General features: G+C 38.4%; 1 protein-coding gene across 1 annotated transcript in view; it reads left to right on the top strand.

Moving 5' to 3' along the window:
- The window catches only part of ODAD2 (outer dynein arm docking complex subunit 2), a 161,473-nt gene that overhangs the window by 43,300 nt on the left and 100,800 nt on the right, over positions 1 to 17,373 (top strand). The window contains exons 11-12 of the mRNA XM_019654386.1: positions 12,690 to 12,836; positions 13,232 to 13,441. Coding sequence (XP_019509931.1) covers positions 12,690 to 12,836; positions 13,232 to 13,441 — 357 coding nt within the window. The remainder of the gene's footprint in view (positions 1 to 12,689; positions 12,837 to 13,231; positions 13,442 to 17,373) is intronic.

Below are 17,373 nucleotides of genomic sequence, written 5' to 3'. Positions count from 1 at the left end.
AATGTTGACATGACTTTCTACTTAGAATTTTCCAAGTACAGCAATGTCTGTGATTGTTGAAAAAAAAAATTTGATGAGCTCATTAATACCCAAGCAGGTCAATGAACTATAGCTTATTATTTATCCAGAGCTATGAGCTCAGATCTTGGCATGTACGTAAAGGGAGTTTGTGGTTAATTATTTGGCTTTGACATACGTTCATTACATCTTGCGAGTTTTATATATGTATATATTCTTTTAATCTGGACTTTTAGAACACAATTCAAATTTTAAACTAATGAATACTTTGCATTTTTACTCACCAACCTTCCCTTCTTTTTTCCCACATAGCTGATGACTGTGTACCCTAATTCTAATTGAACCAGTGAACTCCTTTCAGCTACTTTAGTGAGAAGCACTTATTGTGGATTCTGCCTTCTATCATTATGGTTCGGCTTGTCTCATCAACTACCCCTTGAATGGAGACACCATATTCAATGTATTTCTGTGTCTTGCAGGGCGTCTTGCCTAGTGAGCATGGGCTTGCCTCTTCCCCCTCTGCCCAGAAGGTGTGACAGGGAGAGGACAGGTTCTTGAAAGGCCAGGCTGTGCTGTTCTTCATGCTCAGGTCCTCGAAATTAATTTTTTCTCCCTCTGAGCCTTCTTCTGCTGTTGCTGTCTTTCCTGGTTTTCTCGTATTCACCATTCCTCTCCTTTCCCTGCTCCTTTTCTCCTTGTAGATATAATGTTTTGTTGCTGTATTTGCTGGCTTTATATGGACATTATTTTCTCCCCTGTCCAGGACCGCTTCAAAATCTTCCAATTAAAATGTTTTGCTTTGGATCAGTTCCAGTGACTGGGAGAGGTGGTTTGTTAAGGTGTGTGCCCCACACTAATTCTGTGAATCTCTAAAAATACAGAAGTTTCACTCATTTCTAAATAAGATATGTGGAGAATGCCTTTGTGAAATAGGAGAGCTGGAGGATTTTTTTTGGTTTGGAAATGAGGACTTATTAGTAGCAAGTCTTATAACAAGTATTATATTATTAGTAACAAGTATGATAATATAACTTAATGCAAATAGGTTCTCTTTAATAACATGAAATAAAATGCTAACAGGCCATAATTATAGTAGTCCTGCATTTCATGCACATTAATGTAAGTATCCTTAAAGCAAAGAATGAATTTCTGGACCTGAAGTTGAAAGCTTGTTGCAATCCATTTCTATGTGGATTGAAGGTGGATTGGGTATGGAATTTAATGCTATAGGATCAGTAAATCCAAGAGAAAATTGAGACTAGAATGATGCCAAAAAAATGATTGGTCAACTTTTAGGTAGTCTGGAGGGATCTCAGAGACGGGGTCTAGAATCAAGCTTTACCTCTCCTGTAGGCATTTCCCAGGGCTGTCACTTGAGGATAAACTGTCAATGCTGACCTGGCATTAGCAAGCGAGTTGGAGACACCTGCCCCTACACTGGAGTTCTTTATCGGGCTGGTTGTATTCCTGGGTACTTGCTGCAGTAATGGAGGAATCCTGGGTTAATCCCCAGGGCCATTTCCCCAGGTGCACCATCTCCCTGCCAGATTCTTATTTCTGCACCTGGGAGTTTGATCCCAGTCCACCTGGGGGAGCCGGAGGATGAAAGCATTGGTGAAGGAAGCTGACTTCAGCAGCAGGTGCTATGCAAAATGAATGTGAGTGGGAAGAGATGGAGGCCAGTGATGAGGGGGTTGTGTTGATAGTGGGGCTGTGTTGAGGGATTGAAATAGGTTAGTGTCCTTGGAAGCAGCCAAGAAATGACCAAGAAAGAAAGAAGGCTGGTTTATGAGAAGGGCTTGGTTTAGGACACATTAAGTTTGAAGAAAGTGAAATATCCAAATAGAGATGCCCATGCATCTTAGTCTATGAATAAAGGACTGAACAAATGGTTCATTAGAAATGAAGCTGCTGCTTCAGGCGCCAGGGGAATGAATGGGACTAAGGAGAGAGTGGATCCTGTGGGCCGGTTTTTGTCTTTGTTTTATTCTTGATTGAACGTGACCTCTTAATCACTAATCAGAAGTTGCTACCTCTCACTTGAATTACTACAACTGAGGCAATATTTTTGGGTCAAAATTCCAATGTTAAACTGGCAGTCTTTCCTTAAATATTAGTTTGCTATCCTATAAGCAGGTTGCATCATTGGCCTTTTTAAAAAAAAATCTTAAAGTAACATTTTATTTGGCAATTATATGCAACTAGCTTGTAGACAGAGAAGATTCAGTAAAGGAAGACAAATAATTGGGAGGTTTTGAAGCAAAAAGAGAAAAATGTCTATTTTTAAAGTAAGTTTCCTTCCAGTTGAAAGCTCCTACACACCAAAACGGTGAGGTGCTAGATATGAAGACTGGGGCGACGGGCGGGCTATATAATGTAAATTCACAAATGTGGTGCCAGCCTTGAGTGTGATATTGGGGAAATCCTTGTTTCCACGTTCCAGGGGGATGGTGATATTATCTGAACACATTGTCACTCCGTGGAAAGCGTCTGCTGCAAACTGCTGAGTGGCTGGCAGCTTATGGTGACAGCTGGGCATCACCACACACTTATCCTCTTCCCCACCCAGATGGGTTGGTGAGAGGTAGCGCTTAATTTGTTCATCCTAGATGATCAAATTCATAAAACACTGGTGTTGATCTCACCTTTCACGTAAGCCAGGAGTTTTGCTAGTTATTCTTCCGTTCTGTCATGTATCTACAAATTCATAATTCTCAGGCCGTGAGAAGTGCAGGTGCTGGGCAGCTCCCCAGTTTATCAGGGACCAGTACTCTCCTTCATAGTGACATCTAAAACACAATCCCATCAGACATCCCGCGAGGCTCTCCCAAGAAATGCTCAGGGCTCTTCCCTGGTGTGGATTGGATTTCCTGTCTGGTGGAGGGGTTCTCAGCAGTGCCGTTCTCACCCTTGAAAACCTCGGTTAAAGACTGCCTTTGTGGTGCTCAGTTCCTTAATGATCTTTCATGAACAGTTTACCCACATCTCACGCCCCCAACCACCCCCTTAATTGGTTAAAGAGTTCTTCTAAGTGGTAACTGGAAGTTATAGGCACCCCTCGTTTCATTGTGCTTTGCTTTAGTGCGCTCCACAGATGTTGCGTGTTTTACAAATTGCAGGCAACAGCCTGCACCAGCACATGGATTAAGACTCGCTTTATTGCGAGACTCATTTTATTGTGGTGGTCTGGAACCGAACCTGAAATCTCTCCAAGGTATGCCTGTATATGACTTTTCATCACAGGAATTTGATGTACTTTGCAATCAATTACAGTTAATTAGATTCCTTTCCCATTACTCGGGTTTTGGGTAAGGAGTGGCAGGTAGTGTGATCCCTGTTTCATTGGTGGAAAAGCTGAGAAATACTTCACTCCCGGCCACACAGAAGGCGGCTTTGGGCCAGGACGGCGTCCAAGCTTCTATCTTTACTGCCAGTTGCCTGGCTATTCTGTCCTGCTGTCAAGAAATTCAGGGCTGGGGTTGGGGGGGAAAGGGGACTGCAGGCCTTGCTTTGGTATGTTCCTATTTTCTCTCTCCTTTGGTTGTCTTCATTTGTATTAGAGACTAATTAAACAGGGAGCATTTCTTAACAGAGGAATTCGATGGTCATTTTTGGAAGGCAGTATGAGAGTGTGCTCTCTTGCTAGGTTTTTACTTAAAGAGATGGAGGAAAACGTGATAGTTCAGTGTTATCCTTGTTGAAAAGAATCTTTTAAAAAATGGAAAACGATGTTTATGCACTGTTTGTGCATGCAAATAAACTCCAGTAGTTAAAAAGGAAAATTAGTACCACTTTTCTGAGAAACATTCTTTAAGTTAAGACATATGTTGTTACATTGATGTGTGTTAGCTTAAATAAAAGTCTCTGTGACAGAAAGAGTAGGAGGACTTTTATTCTTTAAAAAACCTGCCTGTTAGATATAAGAATTTTAAATTCCATCATCTAACAAAATTTCCACTCAACAGAGTTTGCATTTTTGTTTTCTTAAATAATGTCATGTAAGAAGTGAGCACATTTTAAGTACTTGAGATGTGTGTTACTTGTATGTTTATATTGCCCACAAAAAAAGAATTCATCCCCTTTTTTTAATTACAAAAGAGATGGTGGAAGTGATGGAGGTTTCTCATCTCCACAAGGAAATCTGTACTCCACAAATAAAATAATAACTTTTCCAGTTTTTGAGCTTTTAACTCTCCTTGCCTCTTGGCTGTGGTAAATAAAGAACAATGGAGAAAAGCAAAGGTAATTGTATTTTAATACAATGGTAGTGAATCATAACAGTTTATGCCACCACTAGCTAGCATTATAGGATCACATCAACTTAACTACTGAAAAATGACAATACTAAAAGTCTCAAGGCACGTCTCTTAAGCTTTAACTCTTCATTCATTCATTCATTCATTCATTCATGAATGCACACTGTGAGCTAGCCCAGCTAGAGCATAATTATATGATACACACAACTCATCTAGCTATTCATAAGATTTTTGATTTGAAAGAATTTTGGTATATGAGGCAGTTTTATGTAATGATCTAAAAATATAGTGGATATTTCCAGGGTATTTGCTGACTGACATATTTGCAGCCACACCATTTTTTGTTCTTCAAAATGTGCTTCCCCTTCAAATTTATTTGAGAGGCTAAAGTAGTGCAGAAAAGTAGCATTGCTTATTTCCCAGTTAATATGATGCACTAGGTTGCTTTACTTTTTGTTCTAAAAACACATATTCATGTCCTGTTACAGAAGTTTGCATGCTAAAGAATTTCTAAAGGAGTAAGAGGTACCAGATTTGGTGTAAATGATATTTTATTTTTACATATGCCTATATACCTATTGCAGTCATTATTAGAAATTGCATGTTTATAGAACAAATATTAAACTTCATGTCCCTCTTTGGTCCATTAGCCTCTGAGATTCCTGCTGGCAAGGGCTGCGACTCTCTCCCCAGCCTTTGCTCTCTGGGTGGGTGTGGCTGTCTGGTTGAGGTCTTCTAATATTTCTTTGACATGCAGGGCATATGTTCCTCTTCCGGTCCTTCGCTTACTCTCTTCTGCATTTAACATTTTGAAATATTATAAAATGCATTAACATCTGCTCATTGTAAATAGCTAAACTATGCAAAAGAATGAAAGTGAAAGCCCTCTTACAGGTGTTTCTTTCTATATACATACACATATATAATTTTTATACATAAAACTAAGTCATACTATTTGTTATTCTACTTTTTTCTTTTTATATTTAATATTAAATCTTGGTGATCTTTCATGTCTGTTTAGTCCTTTTAATTGCAACATAGTATTTTGTTAACTCGTATGTATGTGTGTATGTATGTATGTATCAATAATTTAAGTTCCCTTTTTGATAACTTGTTAGGTTATCTCCCAAATCAATTTTTGCTATTACTACAGTGCTGCAGCAAATATTTTTACATATTCTGTAGGATAGATTCTTTGAAATGGAATTGCTTGGGTCAAAGAGTATACTCATTTAAAATTTTGATAGTTCTAATGGGGAGTTGTTCAATGGGTATAAAATTTCAGCCATGCAAGTTCTAGAGAACTGCTGCACAACATTGTGCCTATAGTTAAAATGCTGTATTGAGCACTTAAATAATATAAGAGGGCAGATTTCATGTTAAGTGTTATTGCCACACAAAAAAGGGAGAAATAAGGAAACTTTTGGAGGTGATAGATATGTCTGTTACTTTGATTGTGGTGATGCACATGTCCAAGCTCATGAAATTGTATCCATTAACCATGTGCAATTGTTGGTATATCAATTATACTTCAATAAAGCTGTTTTAATAAAAAAATGTATGCTCAATAAAGTTTGAGAAGTGCTGAATTACATTTTTTTTTAATTTAAAGGGAAATAATGAAAAGTACTAAACCAACCAAAGTTGATTTGTATAGAAAAATGTTTTTGATACTCTCTACAGAAAGCAAACATCAGTTTACATTCAATCAGTAATATACCAAATATGGAATACAGAGTGAAATCAACCAGTCTCTTAGAAACAAAACAAAACAAGCAAAGACCCCAGTGCTCAGGTACCATTTGTGGAAGTTTTAATTGAATTGGCCTGGAAAGGGGCATTAATAGTCTTTAAACTCTTCCCAGGGTATTCAAATTGTTCATCTAGTCATGAGATTCACTGTTACAAATTCTCACTAATCTGCAGTATTTTTTATTATTATTATTTTGGACAATTTGGATAGGGGGAAAATATATCTTGTGTGAATTTGCTTATTTCTGAATACTAGTGAGGTTGATAAATTTCATCAATTGTCAAACAGCCATTGTATTGTATGCCTTGCCTATTTTTCTGTGTGGTTTCTGTCTTTTGGTTCTCGATGCAGTTTAATCTTTTGTTATATTATTTGCAAATATTTTCTCAGTTTGTCGTGTCTTTTTATCTACTCTTTGTTATGAAAGCTTTAAAATTGTACCTTAATAAATGAATCAACTGTTTTCTTCATGGGTTGTGGGTTTTATGTCTTTGGAACCAGGAAGGTTTTTTCTAGAGCCATTCTATGAGAACAGAAATACTTTCTAATTCCTTTTGGTAGTCTAATAGCTTTAAAAAAAAAAGTTCAGACCATCTGTGTTTCACTTTATGTATAGTGTGAGATAGTATCTAACTTAACTTGTTTTCCCCTCTAGATGGATAGTCAGTTGTATCAACACGGATTATTGGCTCATCTACTCTTTCCCCCAATGGTGTGATACACTGCTTTTAACAAATACTGTACTCTGAGAGTTTGTTTCTGGACCTTTCTCTGTTTTATTGATTGATTTGGATAGTCCCATGCAAGTTCCATGCTGTTTTAATTACTGTAGCTTTGGTATACATTAATATTTGATTGGCCAGGGAGTTTTCTTAAAAAAAATTTAAACTACTTTTTTCATACTTTCTATTCCAGATCATCTTTAGAATGAGTGGAGAATCAAGTTAAACAAACAAACAAACAACCCTCAAAAAATACCATGGGGATTTTGGTTGGTTTGCATGAATTTATAAATTACTTTTGGATAAATTGCCATTTTAATAACTGAGTTAACCTATTCAAGAATGTGGTATGACCATTTATTTAATTCTTTGTGTACTTTAGTAAAACTTAACAGCTTTTCCCCATATATTTGCAACACATTTCTTGTGAGATTTACTCAGAGATATTTTTGTTATTATTATTTGGCTAATATTGGCATGGGAACATTTTTCAAATTACACATTTTTGTTTGTTATTCTTAATGTATTCAAAAATGAGAGTTGCTCATTTTTGAATGTTGCCTTGAATCTATCCACTTTACTGAGCTATTTTTATTATCATAATTATTTAGTTTATTCTTCTAATAGTTTTAGGAAGATGGTTACATTTGATACAAATTTTTCCTCGTTGTAATGACTAGGACATTCCAGTAAATTGTCAATGTCTGTAAATGTTCCATGGTTATTTAAAAAGAATGTGTAGGGATTCCTTGCATTGTCCCAATAAAAATTCTTAGCAAGCTTGTAATACAACAGTCTGAGTCAAATTTCATTTTTTCTCCTGAACAGTATTTTCTCATTTTCCTTCCTGAAGTTCTCTGAGTCTTATCTCTTGAGTCTTAGGTTTGTGAGCGCTGAGTCATCAGTATAAAATTGTTTTTGTAAATAAACAGAAGGCAAAGCAGTATATTTTAATACCTTGATGGTGATGTGGTCATATGCCACTCACTTTGAGCCCTGACTTTTTATCACTTCTGGTCCTGGGCAATGAAGAGTCCCTGTAAGCTCAGCCTCTGTGCTGGTGCCTGCAGCGTCATTCATAGTCAGTGGCAGGGGCTCACTTCTCTTGCTCTCCGGAGGAAACAATGATAAGAACATAGAAAGCCAGCTGGCTGGCTGCGTGATAGTTGTGTCACCTCACCTGCTGATTCTTGATTGAAGGCAGTGGGGAACAGGAAGAGAGCAGCCTCTGTTCCCCATCGTGCCTCTGCCTGCCCTTGTGTCTCCCTGTTGTCATGTGGGGCTCTGACAGTAAGCCCCGGATGATGACCCTCTGAGTATGTGGCCTGTCAGTGTCATCGACTAGCTTTACAGTTTCCTTTTCTGAACCAGGTTGGCCGAATCCTTTATGACACAGGATAAATCACATTGGCCTCCTAATGTGAGCTATCCCCTTTTTTATCCCCTTCTCTGCATAGTATGTAGCCGCAGTAACCTGAGTGGCCTCCACATGTCCACACTTGCCCCCTCCAGCCAGGGGCCTCTTTAGCCAGAATGATCTTTTAAAACTGTTCTCAGCTCATGTTTGTTCCCTCCCCTCTCCCCCCCAACAAAACCAACAACCCTTGACTATTTCCTATCAATCTTCAATAAAGATTAAAATTCTCAACCCTGCCTCTGGGCCCAGCAGGTTGCGTTGCCCTCCTGATCCTCTCAGACCACTCTGCCACCCACTCTCTGGGTCTCAGCCACACTGGCCTTTTTTTTTTTTTTTTTAGTTAAAGTTTATTGGGATGACAATGGTTAGTAAAATTATATGGGTTTCAGGTGTACAATTCTATAATACATCATCTATATACCGCATTGTGTGCTCACCACCCAGAGTCAGTTCTCCTTCCATCACCATATATTTCACTCCTTTTATCCTCATCTCCCTCGCTTTCCCCCCTTACCCTCTGGTAACCACACTGGCCTTCTTTAGGTCTTCAACATGCCCTGCTCCATATCACTGTAGGGCTTCTGCACATCCTGTTTCTCTATCGGCCGTGCCTTACCTCACTTCCGTCCTCCTCCACCAGCAAAAGCTCCAGCTCCTGCTCTTTGTCCAGACCTCAGGGCAGACATTCGTTCCTCCAGGAAACCTTCCCTGGTGCACCTGCCCTGGTTAAAGTCCCCTGTGTGGAATTCCCTAGCCCTATGCCCTTCTCTCTTACAGCACTCCATTCTTAAAGTTTTCATGAATGGGCTTTAAAAAATGAAAACTTTTCTTTTCCACTGAACTGTGAGTTCCATGAAGGCAAAGACCATGTCTGTTTCTGTGTACCCAGATGTCTCAGGGGCCTAGCATTGGACTTGGTGAATAGTAAGTGTGCAGGTTTGTTGAATGAAAGAATGCAAATGATTTGAGGCAGCGTGCTTCCTGATTGGATCTTGAATACATTTTTCATCTCAACTTAGTAAATGTTTATTTGTTCCTTATCAACAGTAAGGTGGGTGTTGCTCTCTATACCAAGTAGGGTAATACATTTTTATGTCAAAGATTTTATATAAAACAATGAAAAACATTATTTGGAAAAAATGTCCCCTATTCATCCTGTCTTTCAAAAAGAAATTTTGAGAAAAATGAGAAGAAGTAACATTCATTCAACCTTTGCGTGTTCAAAAATATCTCATTGTTAGTACATTGAACAAATGCCTCCTGGTCATAGAAGGGAAAGTGAGCTGCAAAATATCTGAAGGCTGACCGAGCCAGGAGATGTGTCAGAGAAAGCAGGCGCAGGAAGACAACTAGCAAAAAAATTGCATTAATTTTCTTTTTAAACTAATAAAAAAGAAAAAAGAGTCAAAATGGAAGAGCTGTCACTTTAAAACTCAATAAATAGTTGAGTGCACACTGAAAAAAAAAAGTAGTAAAGCTTATTTCTTCAAAACCCTTCAGAAGCTTGTAAAATAATATTTTACTATGTTTTCTCCAGCTCTTAAAACCTCACAAATGGAAATGCACAATAAAATGTGAAAATAAAGATCGGCAATTAGTTACGTTCTCAGGGGAGATTTAATTAAAAAAGAAGCATATTTGCACTGCTTCTCCACAGTCAGATGTTTATGGCATTGGTAAAGGAGAACAAACATTTGAAAATTCTGACATAGCTGGTATTTAAAGGATAGCAGTTGGCTAACATTTGTGGTTCTGTATGTTGAATATTTTGGCTCCCATCCTCTGGTATTCATTCTGAAAGATTTATAATCCTTCGGGGAGTGTGGTCAGTGACAAGGGTAGAACTAAATCCTGAAATGTGGAAAAACTAACTTTCCCTAATATAAAACTGTTCTAAAAAAAAGTCCCTCTAGCCTATGAATATGTTTCCAGATTTTCAGAAAAAGCTCTTGATTTACAGAAAATTTTTTTTCTATCAGGATCTAACTTCTTAATGATAAATGTAAAATTTCCATCCTTTGGCTTCAAAATTGGCTTAGAGATAATTCACAAAAATACAAAATCTTACCTTTTGGGCATCTGTTGCAATTACATGACTCTTAAAAAAAATTGATGTCATTGGTTAAATAATGAAGTAAAGCTCAAAGGATGGAAATAGTCTAGAAGAGAAAAATTGAGAGACCTTAAAATGAAATAGGAAATGATTGTGCTGAGTGTATAAGTGTAAAATTGGTATAATGCTAGAATAGCAGTCAAGAAGGTCCTCAATCATGTACAACTGAGAGTGTTGGGACAGTACATTCTTCTTCAGGGATTTGGGACTGTAGTGGGAGGACTCTCTTGGCTTGTCTGAGACATGACAGACTAGCTGATGTCTCGCTTTCTAGTCATGCTTGAGTCTGAAGCCACTGCCTAAAGAACTCTCTCTACCCGAAGCTCTTGGGTTGCATTTTTAAACTTTTAATGTAGGAACCCGACTCTTTTCCTTCAGGTACCCCAGGGGAAACTTTTTGGCTCCTTTATAATGATTTAAAGAAATAAAAAAAAAGCCTTGTTTAATGAATTGTAGTTATTTGCTTTGCTTTGCTTTTTTCTATATTATTTTCTTTAATTAATTATGGGTAGCATTTAGATTCTTCTTTATAGTTCACAAAATATCTGCCTTTTGTTTTTCTAAAAGAAGCACCAGAAGCACTAGAGGGTGGGGGTCCTGTGCCCCCAAACAAGGGAGTTTATGAAACTAACAGTAACACAGAGAGAATTTACTATTTTATGTTTCAAAACCAACTGTAGGGAAATTGGTGTTGTTAAAATTTCCCTCGATGTTGGGGAAAGGACACTAAGAGCTGTAAGAATAAAACTTATTATTTTAAATGTAAATAATAAAATTAAGGCTTTTGCCATTCTAAACTTAATTTTGAATATAGAAGAGAGCCTACATTACCCAGAAGGAAAATTAGTATAAAAATGAACATTGTCAGTGGTATCACCACAGGATAGTGGTTCATAAGATCTTTAGCGATCTGCAGGGAATTTTCTAGAAAGGAGTAAGAGGAAAGGTTGAAGTCTAAGTAGTCCAACTCACTTTTGATGCTTGCCCTCTAGTAATCCCATTTCAGTTTCTTCTTTTAAAAGTAACACATTGTGTTGAATTCACAAAAGGATTTACATATGTGTGTGTGTGTGTGTGTGTGTGTGTGTGTGATATGGAGGGTGATGGGTAACGAATATAATTTCCATATTTTTGTGCTACCATATATGTATGTTCCATATATAATGGATATGGCAATACAAGATCTACATAATTCATAGGTGTCTTCCCTCAAAAATGAGAGAAATATTTATTTGATGCCATTGGTACTATGTTTTGAGGTAGAAATCCAAGACTGTCTTTTATGACCACATTTTACAAAAATAGTTTATTTTTTGCTACTTTAGAAACATTGCTTTTGCCGTATGAGCTATTTTAGTGCTTATACGGGAATTCTTATTTACCAGCCAGTCTTACTAGCAGCAGAAGTAATATGTACTATGCTACATGCTTCAGAAGATTTTCAAGGCATTAATAATGGTCAGTGGGCATTATTTAAGAATTCCTGCAGTAAATTCTGATTTTAATTTCATGGCAGATCAGTTTCACTGATCAATCATTATTATCTTTTTTTAATTTCTCAGATTGTCCTATTTTAAAGGAGCAATTCCTCACTACTCTCTCTGTGTGGTAATTTGCTAAACCGACATTGATTTGCATGACTCTCTAGGTTGGACCAGCATTTTGCTCACAACAGTGAAACCTCCAGCCACCCATCGCATCAGCTCCAGCTCTTAATGGGATTGCCTCCTCTTTCGCAACCCCTGCAACCCTTCTTCCACTCTCTCTCAGTCCCAGTGTGGATTGTTGTACTGCCTCCCCTTTGTCCAGGTTTTCCCTGCTCCACACATACATGCATTTGTAAGGACGTACATATATACAAAGAACATAACGTTTGTAAGAACATATGGATACATGTGTACATGCATAAGCACATACGTACATCTGTAAGAACATAGGTGTGTATGTACATATGTACAAACATAAGAACATACATACATCTGTAAGAATAATTTTCAGACATGGTTTGCACTGCACAGTGTTACTGTTCGAGAGCTGCAGGGACTGCCTGTTACCTCTACATAAAACTTACATTCCTCAGTCGCTCTGTCCAGGCCTGCCCCTTGATTCTATTTAATACAGGAATACGGCCTAATGCTGTAGCTGTTTAAAGCAGACAGGCCACCTTTAAACGCTAACTCTTAATTGGAATAATGTATTATAACACTCTGTACAGCTTTTTCATGCTTCAGCTCTACATGATTCATTTAACACATTGTAACCCATGCAGAGAACTTAAAAAAAAAAACGTAATGTGTCTGCCATGTGTATGGGGAGACATGTTTCCCAGTTCATGGATTCATAACTGTTCAGTAAATTTCTATGGGAGGGTGATCGTAGTTAATCCGCCTGTGGCATTGCATCTTTGTAGGGAGGAAATCAGACAGCTACGGTGATTGCACTGTGTTCAATGAAGGATTTCAACTTAGCGCAAGAGACCTGCCAGTTGGCAATCAGGGATGTTGGATGCCTTGAAGTTTTAATCAATTTACTCGATACAGACGAAGTCAAATGTAAGGTGCGTGGCCTTGTCACTGGATGAGGAACCTTGTTCATACCTTCTTTGGGTACTCTTCTTAGTGCTAGGCGTCTGCCACTCCTGCTTCGTTTCTCGCCTTTATTTGGTATTATTACTGATAACCTGCTACTTCTACTGGTAGCTGCTCTTCTCATCTCTCTGGTTCCCTTCTCTCTCTTCTGGTTCTTTTTCATTAGTATGAGCTTCTTAAATGATGAGTGTTTATACACTTGAAGGAAAATACAAAGGCTATGTGTAATACCTGGGGATAGAAATGTTTTTCTCTAAAATACTTAAATGGGGAAGGATTTTTGGAAGACTTGGAATTTTAAAAAAATATAAGTGTTGGTTCTGTATTAAGCACTCATTTATCTGTAATCGTTTTTCTCCTTTAGATTGGTTCATTAAAAATCCTGAAGGAAATCAGTCATAATCCTCAAATCAGACGTAATATTGTTGACCTTGGAGGCTTACCGGTTATGGTTAATATACTTGATTCTCCACATAAGATTCTGAAATGTTTGGCAGCTGAGACAATTGCAAATGTTGCCAAGTTTAGAAGAGCCCGGCAGGCGGTGAGACATCATGGGGGTATCACCAAACTGGTGAGTATCACCGACGTCGTCATCAGCTGCCACCAAGATTGTCAGCTCCTGCTGTCCTTCCTGGCTACTCCCGGACGTTAAATAACCACAGGGCATGTTCTGCGGGTCTTCTTTTGGTATACTGTGTCCTTGAAAATTGTTTCTGTATATTTATATTAGCAAGTGGCCAAAAAAAACATGTTCAACCTCATTTTGCAAAGAAATATAAATTTAAAACGATAGATGTGCTTTTCACCTATCGTGTTGGTGGGGGTACATCTGTGTGTGGTGCAGTGTTGGTGAGGGGTGGTGAGAGCCTCTGCAGTAGAAAGCAGTCTGATAGCTCTTGCCCTCTGATGTGGTGCCCTCACCACGAGGACTGTCCCCAAGGAGACACAGCTGCAAACACTTGTTCATCTCATTGTTACTTATAAGAGTGACAACTGAAAACAGCGTGTTTTACAATATGAAACAGTAAAATGATTTTCAGTATATCCATAAGAAACACCTGTTTTCAGCTATGAGTGTTGTATTTTGGAAGTTTATTTAGTAACAAGGAATAAATGTATACTTACTATTATATAAAACCATAACAGGATTACAAACCAATGGTACTTATGATCCTAGTTTTGAAAGACCTACCTAACAAGTATAGGAAAGACACTTGAAATAAATACAGAAAATTGTTCATAGGGGTTTTCTCTGAAATGATTTCCAAATTTTCTTCCTACTCTCTCACATTTGGCAGTTTGTTGTAGAAATATTACTTTTATAATCAGAAAAACAATTATCTCAGTTACAACCACTGAAAGAAAAAAGGTATTCTGCTCAACATCCTTGCACGGCAGGAAAGACCTTAATAAAGTGCAATATGGCAATGCATTTCCATCCTCCTTAGTAAAGATCAACAGATCCTGTGTCTCTCTCACAGCTTCTATCATACTGGATGTCATCACATCTGTACTTTAGGCTCCTTAAGATGAGCGAGATGTCTTATTCATCTTTGTGTCACCCACAGCACTTAGTCCCATACCTTACACATATAAAGAGTTAGTAATTATATATTGAATTAATATAGATTTAATGTGAGTAGATGCACATTGAAATTGTGTCCAGAAATTTACTAACACAGACTGTGTTTTCATTTGTAATCTGTAGAACATTATAAATTGTAATTTTTTGCTTCAAAAATAAGATGGACTTATGGCTGGATAGATGGATGAATAGATGGTTAGCCATGTGATGAAACAAATATGGCAGAATGTTAATTATAGACTCTAAGTGGTGGGTATATGGATATTGCTGTATTGTTGCTGTATAATTCTTTCAGCCTTTGCATGTGTTTGAAATTTTTCATAATAAAATCTTGGGAGAGGTAATTATTACTATGATTATCATTATTCTACTTAAATAATGAAATCATATGGTAGGCTGTCCACAGAAACTCCCATTAAATTATAAAAATGAATAATGTAATAGAAAAGTAAAAAATGCATTTATGGGAGTTTATGTATATTTGAGGGCCCAGGATTTGGGCAGTTTTACTAATATAGTCAAGATAATGACACATATTTTAATTTAATTTTTAATAATAGCTAAATCAGGTACAGGACAGACCAATAAGGGATAAACTAATAAACTTGTAATTGCTGGGTTGAGAACACATCTGGGAAGGATCAATATTGGGGATCCTCTTTTGGTTGGTAGGTATGGGGGCGGGGGTAGAATCCCCAAGTAAAACTGGAAACGAGGGAGATCACCAGGGCAGAGATGGAGCAGTGGGCTTGTTATGGCAACAGAGCCAAGGAACCGAGGTCAGAATCAGAGCCGGCAGGAGGTCACTGGCCACCGTGGGGTGTGAGCACCTAGATGGAGGTCAGTTTCTGGAGAGGCCCACCTGGTAGAAGACTGGGCGCAAGATATGAAGCCTGAGTAAGCAGGGAGAATGCATCGGCCATGCATGTACTGCAGGATCTGGTGCACTTAGTCCAGTGGCCAGTTTTTATGTTCCTCTCAATGTACAGCGTATTTGATCTTTTCACTGAAAACCATTTCAAACATTTCTTGAAATGTGTGTCAAGTACAGAACTAGGTGGTGGCATTATGAATATGAATAAACTTATGTCATTGGCCACAGTCATGTCACAGTATCCTGGTGGTGGGGAAAGGGGGATTATAAGCAAAAATATAAGTGTAATGGTAAGTGTTAGGTGTTTTGTGTAGGTCAGTGTTGGGAATAGTGGAGGAACAAAGGAGGAGGTAATTAATTGATTCTACTTGGAGGAAGGTCAGTAAGGATTGGAAAGAAGAAATGTTGCCTTTGCCGAGTCTTGAAAGGTGAGTAGGTATTTGTCAGGCAGACACACCAGGGAAAGGCATTTCAAGATGAAGTCGTGTTGGTAAAGACCCAGAGCTGGAAACAACACTGAGTGTTTGGAAACCACAAGTGGTTTAGTGTGCCAGACCTGGGGTGAGGTGGGCTGCATAATGAGAAGAGAAGATGAAGGACCATGGTGATCACACAGGTCCTTAGCCAATGAGCAATGGAGTTTGAACTTGATATAGATAAAGAGAGAACAACTGTAATAGATGGTACTTTCAGATTATCTGCCTTGTGTTCAATCCCATTGTCTTAGAATTTATTCCCCACATTGCTGTCCTATCCCTGGTAGTACCTGAAGATGTATAAAACTACTTGCCCCCATCCTTCCTTGGGCCATAACTAGTTAGGCCATAGATGTCCACCTAACTCAAGCCACTTTCACTGTATCTCTCCCAGAAACTTGGAATTAGGCATCAGAGACTCCACTTAGTCTGAGCTACTTCCTTCTAAACTCGGGATTGGTGGCCATAATTATGTGGGCAACATCCATGGGATTTGACCTACAGAAAGAGAAGAATGGAGTAGACACGCATAGGATAAAGACAGCTCTGGGGGAGAAGAACGGGGCTGGCTTCACTTCCTCCATGGGGCACCCTGACATACTGCTATATCTATATAAACTACCTTTCCCTAAGGTCTTCGGTGACTTCAGTTATTGCAAGGAAGAGAGACAATCCAATAGCTGTGCCATTTGGTTTGGTAGGTTTTGGTAGAGCAGGTGGAGGGCTGTCTCATGGGTTTAAGAGTATGTAAGTCTATTTGGTTCTCATTAGGAAGTTCTAATGGCTTCATGGAGCCTGCTTTCCTGAGATACCAGGGCTGAGGATGTGGTTTACAGATCTTACTAATGTAAATTTTAGAGCCATATTAAGAAAATACTAACTTGGTGGGATTAAATTTCTTGTGGTAAGGAAATGTAAAAGCTCCCCAAACTGAAGGACGGTGTTTTGAAGGGTTTTGTTCTTTGCTTTCACTGACTATTGTGTAGTATGAAAGTTAATTTTTTAAAAATACAGTAAGTCCCCGACTTACGAACATTCAAGTTGCTAACTTTCACAGATACAAACAGACCTCGCATTATGAACATTCGTAGATGCAAACAAATTGCAGCAGTAACTCACGTGTCTGCTGGACATTGTCACAGTTGTGCTGCTGTGTGCTTACTGTACAGTGTGATAGTGCACAGTAGTATGGTGCTCAATCAGAGCCCAGGTTGTCCAGAAGCAAGAGGAAAAGCAGTGGTGATGTGGAGGGGACTGCTAGGAAGAACAAAGCAATCACCATGGAAACAAAAGTGAAAAGAATTGAGAGATTGGACCAAGGCGAAAAGATGGTAGATGTCGCTTGTTCTTATAACATGAATCATTCAACCATTGGCTTTACATTGTATATTTGTGTCAAAGGTGTACAAGACTCACTTTGTTGGACTTACGAACAAATCTGACTTACGAACGTTCTTCTGAAACGGAACTCGTTTGTAAGTCAGGGACTTACTGTATTCTCATTTTTGATGGAGCTGAGTTTGGTAGCAACCCTATGGCCTTTGCTGTATGCCTTGTTTTATTTTAAA

The sequence above is a fragment of the Hipposideros armiger genome, unplaced genomic scaffold, assembly GCF_001890085.2.
Source record: "Hipposideros armiger isolate ML-2016 unplaced genomic scaffold, ASM189008v1 scaffold_221, whole genome shotgun sequence".
In the NCBI taxonomy this organism is placed as follows: domain Eukaryota; kingdom Metazoa; phylum Chordata; class Mammalia; order Chiroptera; family Hipposideridae; genus Hipposideros; species Hipposideros armiger.
Note: the sequence above shows the minus strand (reverse complement) of the source record. Positions and strands in the feature narration are given on the sequence as shown.